At 45.8% G+C, this 22,526-nt stretch overlaps 1 protein-coding gene across 2 annotated transcripts in view; it reads right to left on the bottom strand.

Moving 5' to 3' along the window:
• Nucleotides 1-22,526, bottom strand: part of RBL1 (RB transcriptional corepressor like 1) — a 95,137-nt gene that overhangs the window by 53,680 nt on the left and 18,931 nt on the right. For both annotated transcript variants that reach the window (XM_077459184.1, XM_077459185.1), the window contains exons 2-6: nucleotides 13,559-13,692; nucleotides 12,091-12,291; nucleotides 7,225-7,289; nucleotides 6,810-6,938; nucleotides 277-434 (exon numbers count right to left, since the gene is read on the bottom strand). In XM_077459184.1, coding sequence (XP_077315310.1) covers nucleotides 277-434; nucleotides 6,810-6,938; nucleotides 7,225-7,289; nucleotides 12,091-12,291; nucleotides 13,559-13,692 — 687 coding nt within the window. The remainder of the gene's footprint in view (nucleotides 1-276; nucleotides 435-6,809; nucleotides 6,939-7,224; nucleotides 7,290-12,090; nucleotides 12,292-13,558; nucleotides 13,693-22,526) is intronic.

Raw genomic sequence — 22,526 nt, 5'->3', positions numbered from 1 at the left:
TTTACTCCCACTAGCCACAGTCCAGCCCTCCTAAAGTATGAAGGACAGTAAACTGGCCCTTTGATCTCAGATTTATATGAATATCTTTGGTGAAAATCACCACACCTGGCATAAGGTGTCATTCTATAAAGGTAAAACAATCATAGGATTTCATCCTTCTAGGTGCAAAGCCTAAAACAGAGGTTTACTATCCCCAATGAACATTTAGAGAAGAAATACAAAATGCAAGTCAAGCAAAATTTTTCACAAAACGCCATACAATTAAGACAAATATACCTTTCTGTCATAGAGTTTTGAGATGTAAGGCTTGAAGTAATGCTCTTTTATCCCTTTGGCTTCCACTGCAAGCCCATCGTAGTATTCACACAGTGCATTGATAATACAGGGGGGATCATCATCATCAATGCTATCCATATCAGGAACTGGCAACTTTGCTGTTTACACAAGAAGAAAGATTGTTTATTATAAAAAGGAACACGTATTCCTAATTGGGTGGTGGTAGCACTGTAAAGTTGCTGCACTCTCACTATCTGGGAAGATGATTTTTGCCTCCAAGAAAAACTAATGAAGGCAGGCAGAGGAAAAAAAATAAAATATAAATGTACCTCAACATATATTTCTCATCATCTCCCATTTATCTCAAGAGAAACAAAATCACCCCAGCAGGTAATAAATGGCTCTGGCATATCCAATAAAACATCATTGCCTGTGCTAATCTGTCACAGACCTGTGCAAATGTATCTCTATTGGCCGATTCCAGGTGCCAAGATAAAAAAAAAAAAAATGATAATATATATATTTATATATATTTTTTTATATATATATATTTTTTTTCCCCCCACAAAAATGTCCATTGGTATTGCCAATTTGCTTTAAAAATTTACTTAAAAAATAGGATTTTTTTGTACTCGCTGTAAAATTCTTTTCTCTGTAATTCACCGACCGACACAGCTCCTCTCTGTAACTAAATGGGTTGTATGGCCTGCCATTAGGAGAAACTAGGCAAAATTGTTACATAATACACAGAACTTTAATCCCGGGGGGGGGGCCCCATGCCATCAACCCTTCCCACTGCTCCTAGCAGCTTCAGTACGTCAACAAGCAGTATAACGTAGAAAAAGGGAGGGGTGGGTGTTGTGTCAGTCGACACAGCTCCTCTCTAACTAAATGGGACATCCCCAAGCAGTGTCAAACACGGGGTGGGAAAAAACAGCATAAAAACTTCATCCACAATGGCAAGTGGGAACTAGTGAAACTAAACCCACAAAAAAACAGCAGTGTGGAAAAACAGCACTATATAACCGGGTAGCCTCAACAGGAGTGATCCCCAAGACCGCAACATTGCGGAAATAATGCAACAGTGCATTAACCAAAACAGTACTGCGTTTTTATCGAAAAACCAGGAAAATAATTAATTGCAACTACACGGCCACCTGCAGAACTTTGCGGCCAAAACAGGCATTAGCTGATGCACTGACGTCTACCTTGTAGAATTTGGTAAACGTATGGACAGACGACCAGGTTGCTGCCTTACACACCTGAACGACAGACACTTGGTGTCGGAAGGCCCAAGACTTTCCGATTGCTCTTGTAGAGTGGGCTGTCACTGGAAAGGGAGGCACCTGCCCCTTCAAGGTGTAGGCTTGGACTACAATCTGTCTGATCCACCTGGAAATGGTGGCCGACGAGACCGCCATGCCCTTCTTAGGACCAGCCACCGAAACAAACAGTGAGTCTGACTTCTGAAAGGAAGCTGTGGCAGACAAGTACACCTTCAGAGCCCTAACCACATCCAGAGGGTGAAGGGCCACCTCCTTGGGGTGCTGCAGCTTAGGATACAATGATGGCAATACAATGTCCTCGTTGATATGAAAGGCCAAGACCACCTTAGGTAGAAAGGACGGTTGCGGAACGCAACACCACCTTATCCCTGTGGATGACCAGATAAGGAGAATTGCAGGACAAGGCCGCCAGTTCCGAAACCTTCCTGGCCGATGTGATGGCCACTAGAAAGACCACTTTCTGTGAAAGGGTCAGCAGAGGAAGCTCCCTGATATTCTAAAACGGTGGCTGAAATCTGCCCCTTGATGGTGCTCAACGCCAACCTCTGGTCTACACCTTGCTAAAGAAACAGCAGGATCCTGGATATAGAGAAGGAGCGCGGATACCACCCTTTCTCCTCACACATGGAGATGTAGGCCTTCCAAGTACGATGGTATATCTTCATGGAAGAAGATTTCCACGTCCTCAGCATAGTTGGAATCACCGAGTCCGACAGACCCCAGTTCCTCAATACCTGGCTTTCAATAGCCAGGCCGTTAAAGCCAGTGATGGTAAAGCAGGATGAAGGATTGGACCCTGAGATAGGAGGTCCTCTCACAACGGCAGTCGCCAGGGAGCTTCTGACACCAGGCGCACCAGGTCTGCGTACCAGGCCCGCGTACCAGGCCCGATGAGCCCAATCTGGGGCAATCAGGATTACTGGAATCCACTCCGCTTCCAATCTGCGAAGCAAACGTGGTAAAAGTTTTAGCGGAGGAAAGGCGTAGATCAGCTGGTACTGACCCCACAGAGCCACCAGCGCGTCTGCCCATGGATCTCTTGTCCTGGACACGAATCTCGGCACCTTCCGATTGAGCCGGGAGGCCAATAGATCCACATCTGGTGTGCCCCATTTCAGGCACAGCAGCCTGAATATCTCCGGTTGCAATGCCCATTCTCCTGGGTCCAGCATTTGTCGACTCAGATAGTCCGCCTGGCAATTTTCCACCCCCGGGATGTAAATGGCCGACAGGGCCGGAACGCGTCGCTCTGCCCACTGAAGTATGTGAGCGACCTCCTGAGCAGCGGCTGAGCTTCTTGTTCCCCTTGGCGATTTATGTACGCCGCGGCAGTGGCGTTGTCTGACTGTATCCTGGTCAAACGCCCTTGAAGACATGTCGACCACGTGTGGAGGCACAGCCTGATCGCTCTCAATTCGAGCAGATTGATCAGCAACTTGGATTCTTCCGTGGACCAGAGGCCCTGAGCCTACTGAATTCCCATCACTCCACCCCAGGTGGACAGACTGGCGTCCGTAGTGACCACCGTCAATGTCAGAAGAAGGAACGATTTTCCGGACTGAATCACCGGGGACCCCAACCACCAGATCAGGGAGTCCCTGACTGGCTGACTCACCTGGATCTGCCGATGCAGGGACAATGGAGATTTGTCCCATTTTGTCAAGATCTCCTTCTGCAGGACTCTGGTGTGGAACTGGGTATAAGGTACTGCCTCGAAAGGAGGCTACCATGAGTCCCAGCACCCGCATGCAAAAGCGGAGTGACGACCATTTGCGGTTCATCAGTTTGACCGCAGATCTGAGAGTCAATAATTTGTCTGAGGGGAGAAAAACCCTCGCTTCCCAGTCCAACAGCAACCCCAGGTACTCCAGACGCTGAGTCCGTACCACCACCGACTTCTTTAGGTTCAACAGCCACCCAAATGCTTGCAGGGACTGCAAGGTGATCGCCACATCCTCTCTCTCTCGAGAGGAGATCGTCTAGGTAACCCACGATCGCGATCCCGCGTTGTCTCAAAAACGGCAACACTGGAGCCAGTACTTTGGTAAAGACTCGGGGGGGCTGATGCCAGGCCAAAAGGAAGAGCCACAAACTGGTAGTGGGTTTCCCTGACTGCCAAACGCAGAAAATTTTGATGCCGAAGGCATATGGGTATGTGCGGGTAGGCATCCTGAATGTCCAAGGACGCCAGGAAGTCCCCTAATGGAGTGCAGCGACTAACGAGCGAACGGATTCCATTCTGAACCTCTGCACTTTTACAAAGTGATTGAGGGCTTTTAGGTCCAATATTGGACGTACCCCTTCCTTCTTGGGAACCACAAACAGATTTGAGTAGAACCCCTGGAAGCTTTCCGATTCCAGAACCGGTACGATCACCCCCTGATTCAGCAAGTCCCTCACTGCCCCTAACAGGGCCTCCCGGCGAACCGGGGACATGGGTATGCTGGAAGGAATGAATCTGTTTGGCGGCCAAGAGAGAACCTCTATCTTGTAACCTGTGGAAATCAGATCGCAGACCCATTGGTCTGATAACCAGGAGGTCCAACAGGCTGCAAACTCCCGAAGACGACCCCCCCACCCGAGATATGGGTGGGGGCAAACCTTCATGCGGTAGCACTTTTGTTCACAGGCTTGCGGTTCCAGGGACACTTCTGACCGTCCGTTGGCGTCCTGTCGGGCTGAGGTCATTTTGCCGTAGCACCGGGTAGACGGAAAAGCCGCTTGTGAGCGGAAAAAGAGGGCCCTTGCCTGCGGCGTGGCTCCTTAGCCTTCCTGGCCTGTGGGAGTAGTGTACGCTTACCACCCGTGGCATTTTTAATAATGTCATCCAACGAGGCTCCAAAGAGCCGTTCGCCAAGGAAGGGAAGATCCGTCAGTGCTTTCTTGGATGCCTGGTCAGCAGACCAGCATTTCAGCCAAATGAGGCGCCTCACTAGTTGGTCTGCTAGTTCCACGGAGTCAGGGGAGGCATCCTGCTCTCCCAATTCGCGGTGCAAATGTTTTGCGCACTCAGTCAGTGTCTGCGACACCAGTGCGGATGCCAGTACAGGTCACACGGCTGACCCCACAACCGTAAACAAGGAACGAGCCACTGCTTTGGCCTTCCTGTCCGTGGGATCCTTGAATGCAGGAGTCCCCTCAACCGGGATCGTGGTTACTTTATTTAACCTAGATATTGGGGGGTCCACAACCGGAGGAGCTGACTACTTTTTGAGAAGGCTTTCCTCAAAGGGGTAACGCACCGCCAAATTTTTGGGGACCGAAAAGGTCCGTTGCAGGTGACCCCATTCCCCGTAGATGAATTTGTCAAAATAAGTCAAATAAGGGAACACCTTAGGTGAACATGCTGGCTTGCGGGACCCAAAATGGGCCAGTACATCAGCAGAGGAATCCGCTGGCTTCTGAATCCTCAGGGGATCACGCATAGCTGTGATAAGTGCTCCAACAAGCGCCTTGTCGCGCCCGGACCCGGAATCATCCTCACTATCCGAACGGTCCTGGTCAGTCACGTCTGATAAGTCAGAGCAGGGGTCTCCACCCGCAGCAGGGCCAGAGTCTGCATCAGAGCTCTCCCCAAAGGACGGAGGGGCAGGGGCCTCTTATGTGCACCTTTCCTGCCATGTGCTGCCTCTATCTTAGCACATAGGAGTCAAGGACCGCCATCAGGGTGTCCATGCGCACCGCGCTAACGGCAGGTGACCCGGTTGCTATAGCCTGGATTTCGGGGGAAGAAACACCAGTTTCTGAAGCCATGCTGACCCTAGCCTGTCTGCCACCTGCAAGGGGACTTAGGACAGTGAAGGTCCCACCCTCCTGTTGCCGCTGCGTTGGGGGTGGGGGGTACTTAGCGCTAGACTCACCATCCTGGGGCGTTCTGTGATAGCCACAACAGTGCCTGTAGTCCTTAGGAGGTTCCCAGTTGCAGAGGAAAAAACTGTCAGCAGCAGCAGCTCCCACCAGCAGTGCAACGATCTGCAGAGCAGCTTCAGCGTTCAGCAAAGAGCCATCCAGCGCCCTGCACACACACAGTGGATACAGGAAGCAGCAAGAGAAAGCACATGTAATTCTGCCACAAGAGGCCAGCGGTGAAAAAAGCGCTCAGGCTTTAAAAAAAAGGCCGCCAATGTAATCAATAGGAATCCCAAAGAAAATGGCTGCTGAAGCTCACCAGGGGAATTTTTAGCTTTCCCAAATCCAAGATGGCCGCCAGAACGGCGCCATGCGGTGACAGTGCAAAAAAATAAAAACGTGCTGCCTGCTAACAGTCAGAACAACCTCCATAAACATGTTTTGGGACCCCCAGACCTTGACCAGGACCAACGCCAGCCGCACAGACCCCCACAGGTGAGAAACAGCGACCCACACACACACACCGCCTGCAGCCACCCCCCTCAGAGGGGGGGAAAGGAGGAGTGATAGGGACTTGGGAGAGAAGATAGGGAGGTGAGGTGGCCCCCGAATCAACCCCCCAGGGAATGCCCAGCTGCTCACCCGACCGAAGCAGGGAGAGATGCACTTACCAGTCCTGAAGAGCTGGGAGACATTCCATCACAGACCCACTCCTGCGCAGTTACAGGGTGGCTGCTGGCCTAGGTATACTGTGATCCAGACATATGTAGCCCGGTCATATGTATATCCCGGAGCATTGAAGCTCACCTACCACCTCTGGAGCTGAGGCATGTTGTGGCCTGCCGAGCCTTAGCTGCGGCCTGCTCACGCTCGATGGCCGGACTGGGGATACTACAAGGATATCATTAACCAGCCTGTCACCCAGTTGGCAGTTGATAGAAGATCACAGGATCTTTCATCTTGCGCAAACAGCAAACCTGCAGCAAAAATATGGACCAAGAGGCCGGCAAGGTTTCCTAGGTCATTATCCTTGCTAGGCAAAATAAAAACTGAAGCTGCTAGGAGCAGTGGGAAGGGTTGATAGCACGGGGCCTGCCCCCCTGGGGCGGGATTAAAGTTCTGTGTATTGTGTAACAATTTGCCTAGTTTCTCCTAACGGCAGGCTATACAAACCAATTAGTTACAGAGAGGAGCTGTGTCGGTCAGTGAATATAAGAGAAATGTAATTTCCTAAACAGAGGCTGCCCTTACGGTCTTATTAATCCCAACATTATTCACATCAAAAGGTGCCATTAAGATATTACCTAAAACACTTTCCCACACAAAATGTACAAGACAGACTTGGTCCACAATCAAAAAGTTGGTCCTACTAGATGATAAACGGTCTACAAGACCTACCTGTGAATGATGGATTCAGAAGGTCATCCTTATGGGGACACTGCAAAGTATGAACATAAACCAAATCCAGGCAGCACAAAAGCAAGTGATAAGAGTTAACCAAATCATCGCCAATCAGACTAAAATTTCCTAAGAAAGAAAAAGGACACAAAGTCATGTACAATCTATAAGGACCTCTTCGTAAACGCCCCTCAACGGTTCCATAAAAAATTAAAAAAAGAAATGTAAAAAAGAAAAAAGGAATTACATACACACACATTTGCTGTTTTTTTTTAAACAACCACTGAGCTACATAACAAAATCTTTGCTTTTTAGTAAATTGATCCAAGTTATCTGGTAGCAAAACTGAACAAGTTGTATCAAAATTCATTAAATACAGTAAACAAATTTAGTAAATACAACAACTCGCACTTACCCTTTGCATATACAAATAGAGTCCAGCAGAAGTTGAAGAGATCTTTAACATTACACTGTAACTTCCTTAAAAACAGAACGTAAAAAGTTTCAACGATTAAGCATTATGTAAAATTGTATTCCTCTCACAATAATTTAGCAGGACACACAAACAAGCAATCCATGTTAGATGGTGGTGACAGATCACCACCATTGCGCAGCCCAGAGATTGGCGTGTTCTGGAAGGACGTCATACGACATAATTCCAGATCAGTGCTCCTAGCCGGCCATCATTTTACTAAAATGCCGTAAAGCATTTAAAAAAAAATAAAAAAATATAGAAAAGGGCCCAGCAAATAATTTCATGCATTATTACACCACACATACACAGCTTACAAGAGAAAAGCTAAATGTCTAGACACATGATCTCTGCATAAACAGCAAATCTTAACGCAAACTCTCCTTTCAGCATACGCTAAGCATATGGCTAGGCACCCTATTACTATTTTTTTAAAGCAGAATGTTCCTTTATTGAGCATACAATCAAAGACATGGTACACTTTTACAGATTGGACTAAAGCAAAAGACAGTACAGGAAATCCCTCCTAGGCCATCCATGGCTGCCATACCTTTTTTTTTTTTTTTTTTTTTATTTAGAAAGGTTTTTATTGCTCACAAAACAGATAATACATTCCAAAATGAAACACAGTACATGTATAATCTTAGGTTTTTTCCATGTTCCATCAATGGTTACAATCAAACTAGGTTTATAAACCATGGTGCCTTCAAATCTGCCACAATCTGTTCCTTATGGTCGATCCATGTCTTCAACCCCAAGCCGCCTATACCCTATTACAAATTTCTGAAGCTCTGTTACTTTCTGTCTGGAACTATGGCTTCCACTACTCCTACATCATCCCAATCAGCCTCGCCTGTACAGATTCCATAAGACTCAGCCCATGGCTGCCATACCTTACTGAACTTCTTGGGGCAGTTCCTGTTAATATAAGTCAGCAGTAAAACAGAATTTATTGATTTCCCCCCTCCCCCCCAGCATCCACAGAGGGAGGGGAAGGGGCATTCCACCTCAAAACAATTTCCCTCTTGGCATAAAAGAAAAAAATATAATCAACAGTTTAGTACAGCAAGGCATCTGGTCGTCATCTTGGATACCCCAGAAGAGCTAGTTCTGGGGAGCCAGGGAGAGTCAGCCGGAGGCGGTCATTAATAAGCTCCACTAGCTCTTCCCAGTACTGGACAATCATCGGGCAACTTCAAAATATGTGGATAGAGAGAATATATATAAAAAGAAAAAAAAGAAAGATATAGATATATTCTGACCTCAGTTCAGCATCTAGGGCAGTCCTGTGATCTCTGGGGGTAAACTGGTCTGGGAGGTGAGATTTCCATTGATCCCAAAGCCTATCCATTTTGGGTTATTCAGCTCTCAGTAAGTCAAGGTATAGGGCAGACAGTGATTTCAACAGCTTTTCTTGAGCCAACAACTGCTCAATGGGATCAATTCCGAGCCTTAGAGGGACCAAGAACTTGGGCGCGGGCTGCATGGCGTAGTTGTAGGTACCTAAAATACATCCACCCAGGTAAATGATAATGGGCTCGACAAACCCCAGGTGCCAGGTCGCCAATGCGACCAGAAATCGCAACCTGGCGCCTAAGCTGCCACCAGCCCACTCACTATTAATGCCCCAGACATGCAGCGCATAACACTGACTGCCGTCCTCCTCCCTCCTTCACACTCAAAGGCGCCGCGCTAAGTGTGTAAAACTGACATGCAACGGAGAGGAGGATCTGGCAGATTTCAGCTTGATGTCGGGGTGGGCGGGACCAGGCCGGGGAGGGGGCGGGACCCAGCAGCTATCAAACACCAGCCAATGGGATGTGGACGGGCCGCTACGTGTATGTGGCCCGCCCCTTTTCTTAAGCAGCCCAATCGTTGGCTGGCGTTTGATAGCTGCTGAGTACAGCCCACCCCAGCATGGTCCAGCCCATTCCGACATTAAGCTCAATTCTGACAGCTCCTCTGTTACATTTCAGTAACAGAGTGCTCTGTGTGAAACCTGCCAGTGCCACCTGCCAGCGCTAACCAGTGCCATCTGCCAGTGCCACCTGCCACCGCCAGTCAGTGCCACCTGCCAGTGTCAGTGCCACCACCAATCAGTGCCACCTGCTAGTGCCAACCAGTGCCACCGCCAATCAATACCACCTGCAACCACCAACCAGTGCCACTGCCAATCAGTGCCACCTACCAGTGACAATCAGTGCCACCTGCAACTACCAACCAGTGCCACCTGCTAGTGCCAACCAGTGCCACCTGCCAGTGCCACCATCAATCTGTGTCACCTGCCAGTGCCACCATCAATCTGTGTCACCTGCCAGTGCCACCTGCCACCGCCAATCAGTGCCACCGCCAACCAGTGCCACCACCAATCAGTGCCAACTAGTGCCACCACCAACCAGTGCCATCTGCCACTGCCAATCAGTGCCATCTGCCAGTGACAACTAGTGCCACCACCAACCAGGGCCACCTGCCACTTCCAAACCAGTGCCATCGGCCAATCAGTGCCACGTGCCACCGCCACCTGCCAGTGCCAAACCAGTGCCACCTGCCAGGTCCAAACCAGTGTCACCTGCCAATGCCAACCAGTGTCACCTGCCAATGCCAACCAGTGTCACCTGCCAATTCCATCTGGCAGTTCCACGTGCCTGCCAGTGCCACCGCTAATCAGTGCCACCTGCCAGTGCCACTGTCAATCAGTGCCACCTGCCACTACCAATCAGTGCAACGTGCCACCTGCCAACACCAACCAGTGCCACTGCCAATCAGTGCCATCTGCCAGTGACAACTAGTGCCACTGCCAACCAGGGCCACTTCCAAACCAGTGCCACCTGCCACTTCCAAACCAGTGCCACCTGCCAATCAGTGCCACCGCCAGTGCCACCTGCCAGTGCCAATAGTGCCACCTGCCAGTTCCAAACCAGTGTCACCTGCCAGTGCCATCTGGCAGTTCCACGTTCCTGCCAGTGGCAACCAGTGCCACCTGCCAGTGCCAGCCAGTTCCATCTGTTGCCAGCCTTACTCTGAAACAGCATTTCATTGGAGTTATTGACTGGGTGCTCCATTGTGAGTTAGAGATAGGGGGTGAAAATGAGTGGCCTTACCCTGGGAGCTGACAATCCATACCACTCTAAAAAAAAACAAAAAAAAACTGGCTCCTAACTCTTTTAACCGGCTCCTAAATTCAAAGAAAATTTGTCAACCCCTGCTTTAAGGGTATGAAAGGGAGCAGAACACCCGCCAAAACAATATCTCCGAGAACTTTAAACGCCATATCTAGCCCAAAACTGGGGAACATGGAGAGACAGGAACTGTGAGAGGGCAAAAAAGTGACCACCTATACGGATCCAGAAACCTCTGCCTGGCCACAGCCCAGACCTCGAGTGTCATTCTAGTGGGGTGCGGGAGATCCATGTACGCCCTTTGACCTCTGTGAACTAAGTTCCCGAAGTGTCCTAAGAAGGCCGCCTCAAGACACACAGCAACACCTGACTGTCACACCAGGACGGCTGCCCAGTAGAAGGTCCGGAAGTCTGGTAAAGCTAGTCCTCTGCAACGGACAGCGAGAGCCAGAGTCGATCTAGCCAGTCTAGGAGTAGCTCCTCTCCAAATAAAAGGCACCTATATGTCCACAAAAAAAGGAGTTGGATATCCAGGTTGGGCAGCAGCAAAAAATTTAAAGGAATTTAGGGAGGAATACCATTTTTAGAAGGTTTATACGTCCCATGAGATTTAGCGGCAGTGAGGCCCAAGAGGCACACAAGCCCAGAGCCGGGAGCAGATTGAGTTCAATGACAGACCCATTAGTTTTAAGAATTAAGCTACCATTTGAATTTACTTGCTGACCACCCCATAGCAGATTTACTACTATATAACGTCATATAGTGATCCTGCACTTCTGGGTATCGGGTGCAAGTACATGCTGCCAGCAGCGGCTCACGCTCACTGTGAATCTACCCAGTGGGTCCCACAGACCTAATGTCTGCCGGGACTCATCAATCATTCTGTACACACGCAGAACAGCAGTCTGCCTATGAAAACAAAGCAAACTGACGTTATGTCACTAGAGAAGACATGGATCCTGTGATAAAGCAGGAACATAACTTCCACCAGTAAAAAGCACCTCCCCCACTACACTGACTCACATTTAACCCTTTGATCACCCATGATGTTAACCCCTTCCCAGCCAGTGTCATTTGTAAAGTTGCATATTTTTTGCACCGATTACTGTATTAGGGTTTTTTTGTTTTGTTTTTTTAACAAAAATATGTATCAGAATACATATTTACCTAAATGGATGAAGAAATTCGATTTTTAATTTTCAAAAATTTTAGTTTTTTTTTTTGTTTATAGCGCAAAAAAAAAAACACCACGCAGAGGTGATCAAATACCACCAGAAGAAAGCTCTATTTGTGGGGGGGAATGACTGCACAACACAACACGTTCCACTTTTTTTCTGGAACTGACCACACTGGTGTGAACTATGCCATTGAAAACCATATAACCTACCATAAATTCGATTTTTTTTACCCCTGCATCAAAAACACGCACTAGACTGCATGTGGTGTGAACTGGTCATAAATCTTCAGGAGGACAAGTGGTTAAAGTACCCAGGCATTAAAAGTGTCCCCTTATGAGCAGAATTGGAAGTGTACCTTCGATGAAAAGGCACCAACTAAGATGTACATGCAAAGGACAAGAAAGAAAATCAGGGTTTTATTTATATTTAAATGCATAAAAGCAGGCACCATAGCCTGCCATCAAACTTTACCATCAGCACATCTGTTTATCAGTGAAAGAAAAGCAATTTACCTTTGTTTCCTACTTCTAGGCAGCCTAGGAGGCTCTTCGTGGCGATTTTGAAACATGTCCATGAATATTGGTTCAAATTTTTTGAAGATTACTGTAGATACCTCAAAGTTCCTTTCCAGCCGTTCCACTCGCTCTCTGAATTCCTGGGGAAGGTTTGACATGTCCATCCACTTCTTCATTTTATTGAAGAACTGAATCAGGCTATTGGGGAGCAAAAAAAAAAAAAAAAAACACACACACACCACTTGCTTTTAATGGTAAGTCAGTATTCAATTTGGAGTACATGCATGATTTAAACAAAAAAAAAAAAAAAATGCTCTTGTATATTACATGTGACAATATAAATTAACCAGCTCCTGACCAGCGCACGCCGATGTACGTCGGCAGAATGGCACGGGCAGGCATATTGGCGTACAGGTACGTCCAATCTTTAATGCCACCCTGCCATCGCGAGTGCGCCGGCACGCTGGTCGGGGCCCCCGTGAGTCCGGTCGCGGGTCCTGTGGACTCTATCGCCGCGGGCATACCCGCGATCGTCTCACGTGGCGGCTGAACGGAGAGATGCCGTTGTAAACAGCATCTCCCCGTTCTGCCTAGCAACTAGTGACGCTGACTCTGCTCCATGTGATTGGAGCAGAGATCAGTGTTCACTAAATGAAACCCCAGCCCCCAACAGTTAGTAACACACCCCTAGGAACACTTAACCCCTACACTGCCACCCTCTGGTTAACCCCTTCACTGCCAGTGTCATTTACACAGGAATCACTGCATTTATATAGCAGTGATTGCTGTATAAATGACAATGGTCCCAAAAATGTCAAAAATGTCCGATGTGTCCGCCATAATGTTGCAGTCACAATAAAAAAATCGCTGATTTTTTATTAATAAAAATGCCATAAAAACTATCCCCTATTTTGTAAACGCTATAACTTTTGCACAAACCAATCAATAATCGCTGATTGCGATTTTTTTTACCAAAAATATGTAGAAGAATACGTATCATATATTTATGGGGGATATTTATTATAACAAAAAGTAAAAAATAATGTGTTTTTTTTCAAAATTGTCGCTCTATTTTTGTTTATAGCGCAAAAAAATAAAAACCGCAGGGGTGATCAAATACCACAAAAAGAAAGCTCTATTTGTGGTAAAAAAAGGACGTCAATTTTGTTTGGGAGCCACGTCGCACGACTGCGCAATTGTCAGTTAAAGCGATGCAGTGCCGAATCGCAAAAAGTGGTCTGGTCTTTGGCCAGCAAAATGGTCCGGGGCTGAAGTGGTTAAGCTGCACATACTAGGGGGTCTAGTTATAAGTTCACACATGTTTACCAACCGAATCCAATTAGAAAAATAGTTGAATCTTGGGTGAAAATTGTGTGATGACATTTACAAATAGACCCCTATGTATTTTTTTAGGTTTTGAACTTTTTATTTTTTATTTATTTTTTTTATATAAAAAAATTCATACCTAAGTTTGGCTGAACGGAGTATACGAGTGAGGGACACTCCATTTCCCTCCATGATTCCTCTTCCAACAGTTGGAATGACGACTTTCCGGCACTCTGCGTATAATGCGCATGCTAGCCAGTGTTTTACGTCACCCTATGAAAAATAAATAAAAAATAAATAAGATTTAAAGCTCCAGCAAGGAAAAAGGAACATAGGTGAAAAAAAGCATGTAGAAAGCACATTCATAACCATTGAAATAAGAAGGTAAAAGTCAAAGCTGACAATGTTTCATGTGCATTTAATATAACCCCTGAAGCACTAGATAACCATATTATATGCCACTAAACACTCAGTCATTTCCAAACCCTTTTACAGAAGTTTCCATCAGGAAAAAGACAATGTTGTTATACAGTATTGTGGAAAAAAAAAAACACAACACCGCACAAGACTGTTTCGTCACATCCTAATCAATTTGATTTCAATGCATCAAAAGTAATGGGCTAAATCCCATATGCACCCTTGTATGCACCCTTTGTCAGCAAGATCAGATCGATAGGTTTGCTGCGTGGTTATAACTAAAGACAAGGTGTAAAGTCAACAAAATATTTCTGACCTAAAATGCAATACAAAAGGACAAAAAAAACAAAAAAAAAAAAAACAAAAAAAGGTATACAAGTTATAAAATGGATCTTTAGCATGCTACCAAGAAGCTCAAACAGTCCCAACCCTGCAGCCCTAATTTTGATGAGTGGAGTGATCAGTATAATGAAAAAACACAAAAGGAAAAAAATAAAATAATAATCAACACATTTACTGCAATAATTGAAGTATTGTTGTCTCCCGTACCCTCTGTTTGCGGCCACTGGAATGCAAATCAAGCAAGGTTCTAACTTTAAGGACACGTCAACTTGAGGTTAAGACCTTCAAGGACACATCCTCCCTTTATAATGCATGTTAGGGATGTACCTACTGTTTGGACACAGTAAGGGGAAAGTGCTGACCTAGATCATGGAGGGGGAGGGGGGGGGGGGTAGCCGGGACACAGGACACGCTGTGGGGTTGATTTACTAAAGGCAAATCCACTTTGCACTACAAGTGCAGTTGCTGTAGATCTGAGGGGAAGATCGAAATGAGGAGAAGCTCTGCCGATTTAACCTAGGTGCATGCAAAAAATGATCTGATGCTGCATCTTTCGCCCACAACATCTAAGACTGAATGATCAAAGACCACTGATCGCACAGATCTCAGTCTTTAATGAGCACGATCGGTCACCGGCTCTCTGCTCCTCTAGCACTCACTGGAAAGCGCCAGACTGGAGATGGGGTGGGAGCGGCTGGCTGTTCACTGGGCCATTTGAATGGACATATAGCTTTCTAGGACCTGTGATATAGGTCCCAGAAGGCTGCAGGGAAAGGAGGAGGGAGCCTAAATCAGGTACCTGCTCCACAGCAAAAAAAAAAAAATTGTGCCAAATGTGAAGGCAGAGGAGGAGAAAAGCAGAACTTCACCCAAAACTTATATTTCTCAGTAGCCACAAAGATACATATCTAGTTTGCAAACCCAATTATTACCTTGTAAAAGTAGCAGTGACATCACTGGGCTGCTCTCTGCCTAAATATAACCCCCTCCTCCCCCAAGAGCCTACGTCTGATTATGTATTTTACCTATCACAATAATGCTTTGCATGTTTTAGGACATTAGCAGTTCCCAATATTAAAGGAATAGTAAAGGCTCATTTTTTTAACAAACATCCTATACCTACCTGCTCTGTGCAATAGTTTAGCACAGAGCAACCCTGATCCTTCTCTCAGGTCCCCCATTAGCGGTTCAGGCCCCTCTGCCTTGGTGAGTGCCCCCCCTCGCTCCCAAGCCACCTCTGTGCGTCCATAAGATACACAAGAGCCGGTGCAGCCCTGCCATCTCCTCACTGGCTGTGATTAACAGCAGTGGGAGCCAATAACTCCCCCTGCTGTGTGCGAGTGAGGGGGCAGAGGCCAGCTGCTCTCGGGCACATTGCTGGATCGAAATGGGGCTCAGGTAAGTATTGGCTTAATCATTTAATTTAGTACCGCTTTAGGATTTACTGCTATACAGGGGCTCCAGCAAAATAGCACCCTTCAGTGAGAAGATACAGGAGCAATGCTGGAGGTAATTTACAGCACCTCCTATTTTTGTAGCATAAATTATTAAAGTGGAATGTATGTTCCTTTCTAAAGTAGTATCAAGTTGTTATGGCTAAAGTTCTGCAGATGGGACCCGTTTTTTTAGATAAATTACTTAGAACCCCAAACATTTTAAAAAAAATTTTTTCTTAAACATCCTAGAGAATAAAATGGCGGTCGTAATACTTTCTCACACTGTATTTGCACAGTGGTCTTACAAGCGCACTTTTTTTTTATATGCACTTAAACTCAAAATTGTGTCTGCTCGTGGAATGGCAACAAACTTTTACCCTTAAAAATCTCCATAGGTGACATTTAAAAAAATTCTACCGGTTGCATGTTTTGCGTTACAGAGGAGGTCTAGAATTATTACTCTCACTACCGATCGTGGCAATACCTCACGTGTGGTTTGAACACCGTTTTTATATGCAGGCGCTACTCACATATGTGTTCGCTTCTGCACGCGAGCTCGGCGTGACGGGGCGTATTTAACAAAAAAAATGATTATTTAGCCTTTTATTTTTACACCGTTTAAAAAAATAAATAAAAAAAGTGTCACTTTTATTCCTTTTACAAGGAATGTAAATCTCCCTTGTGATAGAAAAAAAAGCATGACAGGACCTCTTAAATATGAGATCTAGGGGTCAAAAAGACCTCAAATTTCACGGTTGGACTTAAATGCGCAAAAAAAAACCCCCAAAAGAATAAAAACATGTTTTAATTGCATTCCAATTGATCAGCAGCCGCAAAGCCAACCCTGTCAGATATGGAGCAAACAATTTCTAAGCCCCGGGCTCCCGACGGGCTTAGAACTGGCGACTGCGACGGTACAGGTCAGCAGGACCAGGGGAGGGGGACCTGTGTAAGTTTACCTTACAGATTTTTCCATAAAAGGTGAACTTACACTTTTTTTTTTACTTGGGTTGTTTTAAAAATGTGTTTCTTAAAAAGATATTGGGTGTAAAAAAAAATAAAAAATAAAAAACACACACACACAACACACACACATTCGTAGTCCCCTAGGCGGATTCAGCATTGGCCCAATGGTACATCTGTCCACAGCCGCCTCAAGGACCGAGAACTGAGCGAACAAAAACTGCTGATCGCTCACTTCTCGGTCTTCAGTGAGGCATTCACCAGCTCTCTACTCTGTCCCTCCCATGCTTACTGAGACACCAGGCTGAGGGGAGGGCAGGAGTGGCTCGCTGAGAGGCTGACCAAGCTGCCGGTCCATGCTTCTGGGTGCATCCCAACTATATGGTCAGGATCTTTTCAGAGATCGCTGTATTAACATTAAATCATTAGTACAGCAGCTCCGACTGGACCTGACAGTTTTTTTTTTCATTCAACCTGCTGGGTTTAGATGGATAAATATAGTGCGTACCAGGCTTTAATTTATCCTAATCAGCTCCTCCCCCTAATTTTTAGTGGTTTTCTATTTTTTTAGCTATCGATAGACCCCTTTCAGACTGGAGGCACTTTTTCCAGGCGCTACAACGCTAAAAATAGCACCTGAAAAAAAGTAGCTCCATTCACTTCAGTGTGAAAGCCCAAGGGCTTTCACACTGGAGTGGTGTGCTGGCAGGGCGTCACAAAGTCCTGCAAGCAGTTTGTTTGGATCGGTGCTGCTCCACATTTAAATCAATGGAGCAAGCGCTGAGATACTGCCAGCAAAACAGTGCTCCGATGGCATTTTGCAGGTGGATTTAACCCCTTTAACCACCCCACTAGCGGCCAAATAGCTCCGCTAAAAATAGCGCCCCTTTACCGCCGGCACCCGGGGCAGCTTAGTGTGAGAGCCGTCTTAAACTTTGTTAGTTGCAGAGACAACACTGCTAGAAAGGAGACTGATTTGAATTTGACACCGCTAGTCTTTGGTAGCAAGAGCCACTCTGGTCACAAAAAGATTACACAGTAGTATTGCAGCGTGACTTTCAATGATGGCTTTTACACATCCACAGGCGTCCAATGGATGACAGTGCTGAAGTGCTACTATATGTGAGCTTTCACTTTTATGAATGAGCATTCAACAAGAAGATACCAGCCAGACATAATTGATCATTCACAAATGGTGAAAAGCTCACACACAGTGCTGCAGGGCCCTGTGATCCATCAGCCAGGCTGTGCATGTCTACAAGCAGCCCTCATAAAAAAACACACACACACACACACACACACACACACACACACACACACACACACACACACACACACACACGCCCTGTTGAATAAGCGATCAGTGCTTACAAAAACAAACAAACAATTAGACAGAAAATCTAAGACAACTGTGGACTTTCAAGGTACGGTAAGGACTCACATACTTTAGTATAAAAAAAGTATAAATTTATTTAGAATCAACAAACACAATTTCTATTTAAAAAAAAAAAAATGTCCTTGGAAGGAAATACAAATACATACAAAATATATCTCTATATGGAAACTCAACAGTGAAAACGTGCATTCGCTCGAAAAAAGAATGACAATCAAGCCGATTCATACTCGACATGTTTTGCGGGGTGACCGCTTCTTCAGGAGTGTATATTTCCTAAGAGATTGTATGTAGTAGTCTCTATAAAAGAATAAACATATAAACAATTTTACAAAAATAGAGAAAACACACATGAAAATGTACTGGGGAGAGTGAATACAAGTGTGTGCACACCTCATTTCTGCCATGGAGGTGGACACACTAAACAATCCCAACAGCAGACAAACCCCAGGCGCCAGGTCGCCAATGCGACCAGAAATCGTAACATGGTGCATAAGCTGCCACCAGCCCACTCACTATCGATGCCCCACACATGCAGCAGCATAACACTGACTGCCGTCCTCCTCCCTCCTCCACACTCAGCGGCGCCGTGCTAAGTCTGTGAAACTGACAAGCTACGGAGAGAGGAGGAGCTGTCAGATTTCAGCTTGATGTCGGGGTGGGCGGGACCCGGCCGGGGTGGGGGCGGGACCCAGCAGCTATCAAACACCAGCCAATGGGATCTGGGTGGGCCGCTACGTGTATGTGGCCCCACCCCCTTTTCTTAAGCAGCCCAATCGTTGGCTGGTGTTTGATAGCTGCTGAGTCCCGCCCACCCGGCCGGGCCCCGCCCATTCCGACATTAAGCTCAATTCTGACAGCTCCTCTGTTACATTTCAGTAACAGAGTGCTCCGTGTGAAACCTGCCAGCGCCAACCAGTGCCACCGCCAATCAGTGCCACCTGCCAGTGTCAGTGCCACCGCCAATCAGTGCCACCTGCCACCACCAGTGCCACCTGCCACCACCAGTGCCACCTGCTACTGCCAACCAGTGCCACCGCCAAATACCACCTGCAACCAACCAGTGCCACCTGCCAGTGCCGAGTGTCACCGTCAATCCGTGCCACCTGCCAGTGCCATCTGCCACCGCCAATCAGTGCCACCTACCACCGCCAACCAGGGCCACCTGCCATCACCAACCAGGGCCACCTGCCACTTCCAAACCAGTGTCATCTGCCAGTTCCAACCAGTGTCACCTGCCAGTGCCATCTGGCAGTTCCACGTTCCTACCAGTACCACCTGCCAGTGCCAGTCAGTTCCATCTGTTGCAAGCCTTACTCTGAAACAGCGTTTCATTGAAGTTATTGACTGGGTGCTCCATTGTGAGTTAGGGATAGGGGGTAAAAATGAGTGGCCTTACCCAGGGAGCTGACAATCCATACCACTCTAAAAAAAAAACAAAAAAAAAAACTGGCTCCTAACTTTTTTAACCGGCTCCTAAATTCAAAGAAAATTTGTCAACCCCTGCCCTACAGTACCAATTATTAAATGATATGTCATTGTATAACAATAGATAGGACCCCATGAATGATGGTAAAGTAGAGCTTACCAAAGCCGAATAATGGGCAAAACATAAAGACGTCTGAGCCCATACGGGGCAGAATTCCCGGGCGAGTGTGGGAACCAGGACAAGATACAAAAAGTACTAAGTACACAGGCTGTCAAGGAGAGGAAAAGATTTAAATATAAAAACACAAGAGGTATACAAAAAATATATACACAGAACAAAAGACCCTCAAATTGGCCATTGTGTAAGTATAGACCTATATAATGTAATACATCTCATCCTAAATACACACCTGTGAATATTAAACAAACAAGTGAAAAAATATATTATGATCAATGCTGAAGGTGATCTGACTACGAACCTTTATCACAAGCCGAGTTTCGGCAATACAATCCTGCATGCATCTAGCGCCCACCTTACATCCCCGATTCGTAGCATTCCATATGCACAATACCTTCGTTTACGCATTAATTGTTCAACCAATGATGATTTCTTTCAACAGGCTAGCCTCTTGCAAAATAGATTGGCAAGGAGCTACCCTCTTTTAAGGAAGGCCTTCAACAAGGCTAATAATAGGTCGAGAGCCAACCTTTTGTACAAGACACCGTCTGACACCACTGTTAATACAGTGAAATTTATTACACCATTCTTCGCTCACTAGTCTGACTGGCGTGCTTTGATGTTGCGTCATTGGCACCCTTTGACAGAAGATCAGACCCTGTCCAAATTTGTTCGCTCTACTCCCGAGTTAGTATTTAGAAGAGCTACTTCTCTCAAAGATAACCTCACTTCTAGTCACTATTCGATGACCCAGAACAGTCCTTCCAGACTAGCCTGGGGAACATATCGTTGTGGGAACTGTAGTCACTGTCCTTGGGTTACTGAGGGCAGAGGTATTCGCTTACCTATTGGACAATAGAACCAATCTCGTAGCCACGCGGACTGCTCTACTTGTGGTGTCATCTATTTGAAGACCTGTAGATGCCCCGCTTTCTACGTTGGAAAGACAACCTGTGAATTTGGTCAGAGAATTTGAGACCATGTCCATTGCTCTGGCTTTGGAAAGATCATTTCCTCTGTTAAACAGGCATATTGGCCTTTACCATAGGTTTGATAACGGGGTGGTTGCTTTCTTTGTGCTTAAGATAGTACCTCCCAATCTCCGTGGAGATTGGGACAATAAGATTTTAAGAGCCGAAACCTTATGGATAAAAAAAAATGTATCAGCTACCAACTATCCTGGTATTAATGGAGACCAACTCATAAACCTTTTCTTTAGATATCAATTTAGCTGATACTTTGGACTATGGTTGCTACTTATAGCTTAGGGGGTGAAGCCTGTACTGGGTTGTGGCGTTTATCGTCCTTCTTGCTGTTAGTCGGGTCCTGTTCTAGTCTTTAGCTACGAGGTGTCAATACCACTTTCCATTTCCATTATTATCTGGGGCACTAGATTATTTTAGGTGTATATACACTTTTATGATGAATTTAGGCTTGTTTGCACATTTACTTAATTTTCCCTTTTTTTGTCATTTTCTTTTTCCCCCCTTTTTTACCATTGATATGGCTCCTTGATTTAAGCTTGCCAGTGCCTTTTTGCTATGGACAATCGTTGCATCTTTGGACGGTCTTTATTGTATTTCCGGGCGAATGTGTGATCCTTCTGTCCATGTGCATGCCTATAATGTCCACTAGATGGTGCTGGTGGGCATTGGCTGCATTGGAGGATTTTTCCCACCGAACATATTTGCCGTTTTCGCAGTACTGCGCATACGCAGTCCAGGATCTTATTCAGCGATGTAATTTTGTCAGCGCCTTCTGCGCTGACTTATGACATCATCCGGATAGGCGCCAGGACATTATTTAAAGGTTTGTGTCCTCATTGTGGCTGAGTGGTGGTCAGGTGTGCGGCTGTGCTTTATCTTATCTCTGGGAGATGGCTCAAGTTGAACCTGCTTGGACATTTACCAATATGTGTGTTTTATCTTAGGTGATCATCTGACTGTGTTGGAAATCAAGCAATTTGCTTGGACTTCAGCGCTGACCATCACTTCTTTGTTTGTTTTGACAGGTTCAGAGATATGCTTTGGCTTTTTGCTTTAAGTAGGCTTGCTAATATTTATAATTCTTTAGTAATATATATTTTTTATGGTCTTTGGGCTTATATGTTAAAACTGCTGTGTATCTACACACAGATTTATATACTTAGCATGTCCTTATTGACTGTTTGAACTTAGTTTCTTATTGCGCTGGCCGGATTACATCTCGGTACTATTAAGACCTGTATCGGGCTGAATAGCCCCTCTGCTTGCGTCTGTTAATCATGCTATGCAATCTATTAACCCTGTTGGGCAAGTTTGTCCTTATGAACCCTTATAATATAAATGTGTAGAACCTTGCAGGGTTTAGTTTATAGACAGCTTGAGCCATATATATTTTCCTCCCGGAGTTTCTATATTTACATATGCATATGTCAAACGTGTGCCTCATGGCTATATGTGGACACAGTGTTTTATATGTGTTTTTGACAGGGCTTATGTTCAGTATTTTTTCTATATTTCTGTCTTGCAGCCTATGCTCTTCCTGTTTGAAGCTCCCTTTATCATCTTTGGGAGACCTACCGCTCCTGACCACATCACTACAGATATATTTTTTCACTTGTTTAATAATCACAAGTGTGCATTTAGGATGAGATGTATTACATTATATATGTCTATACTTACATGATGGCCAATTTGAGGGCCTTTTGTTTTGTGTATATATTTTTTGTATACCTGTTGTGTATTTATATTTAAGTCTTTTCTTCTCCTTGACAGCCTGTGTACTTAGTACTTTTTGTATCTTGTCCTGCTTCCCACACTCGCCCGGGAATTCTGCCCCGAAAGGGCTCAGACGTCTTTCGAATTGCCTGTTATTCGGCTTTGGAAAGCTCTACTTTACCATAGTTCACTGGGTCCTATTGTTATACAACATCATATAATAATTATGGTACTGTAGGGATTGTTTAGTG

Source organism: Lithobates pipiens, unplaced genomic scaffold, assembly GCF_037356315.1.
Source record: "Lithobates pipiens isolate NorthernLeopardFrog02 unplaced genomic scaffold, aLitPip1_a1.2 Scaffold_28, whole genome shotgun sequence".
NCBI lineage: Eukaryota > Metazoa > Chordata > Amphibia > Anura > Ranidae > Lithobates > Lithobates pipiens.
The sequence above is the reverse complement of the archived record's forward strand: the minus strand, read 5'-3'. Positions and strand labels throughout refer to the sequence as shown.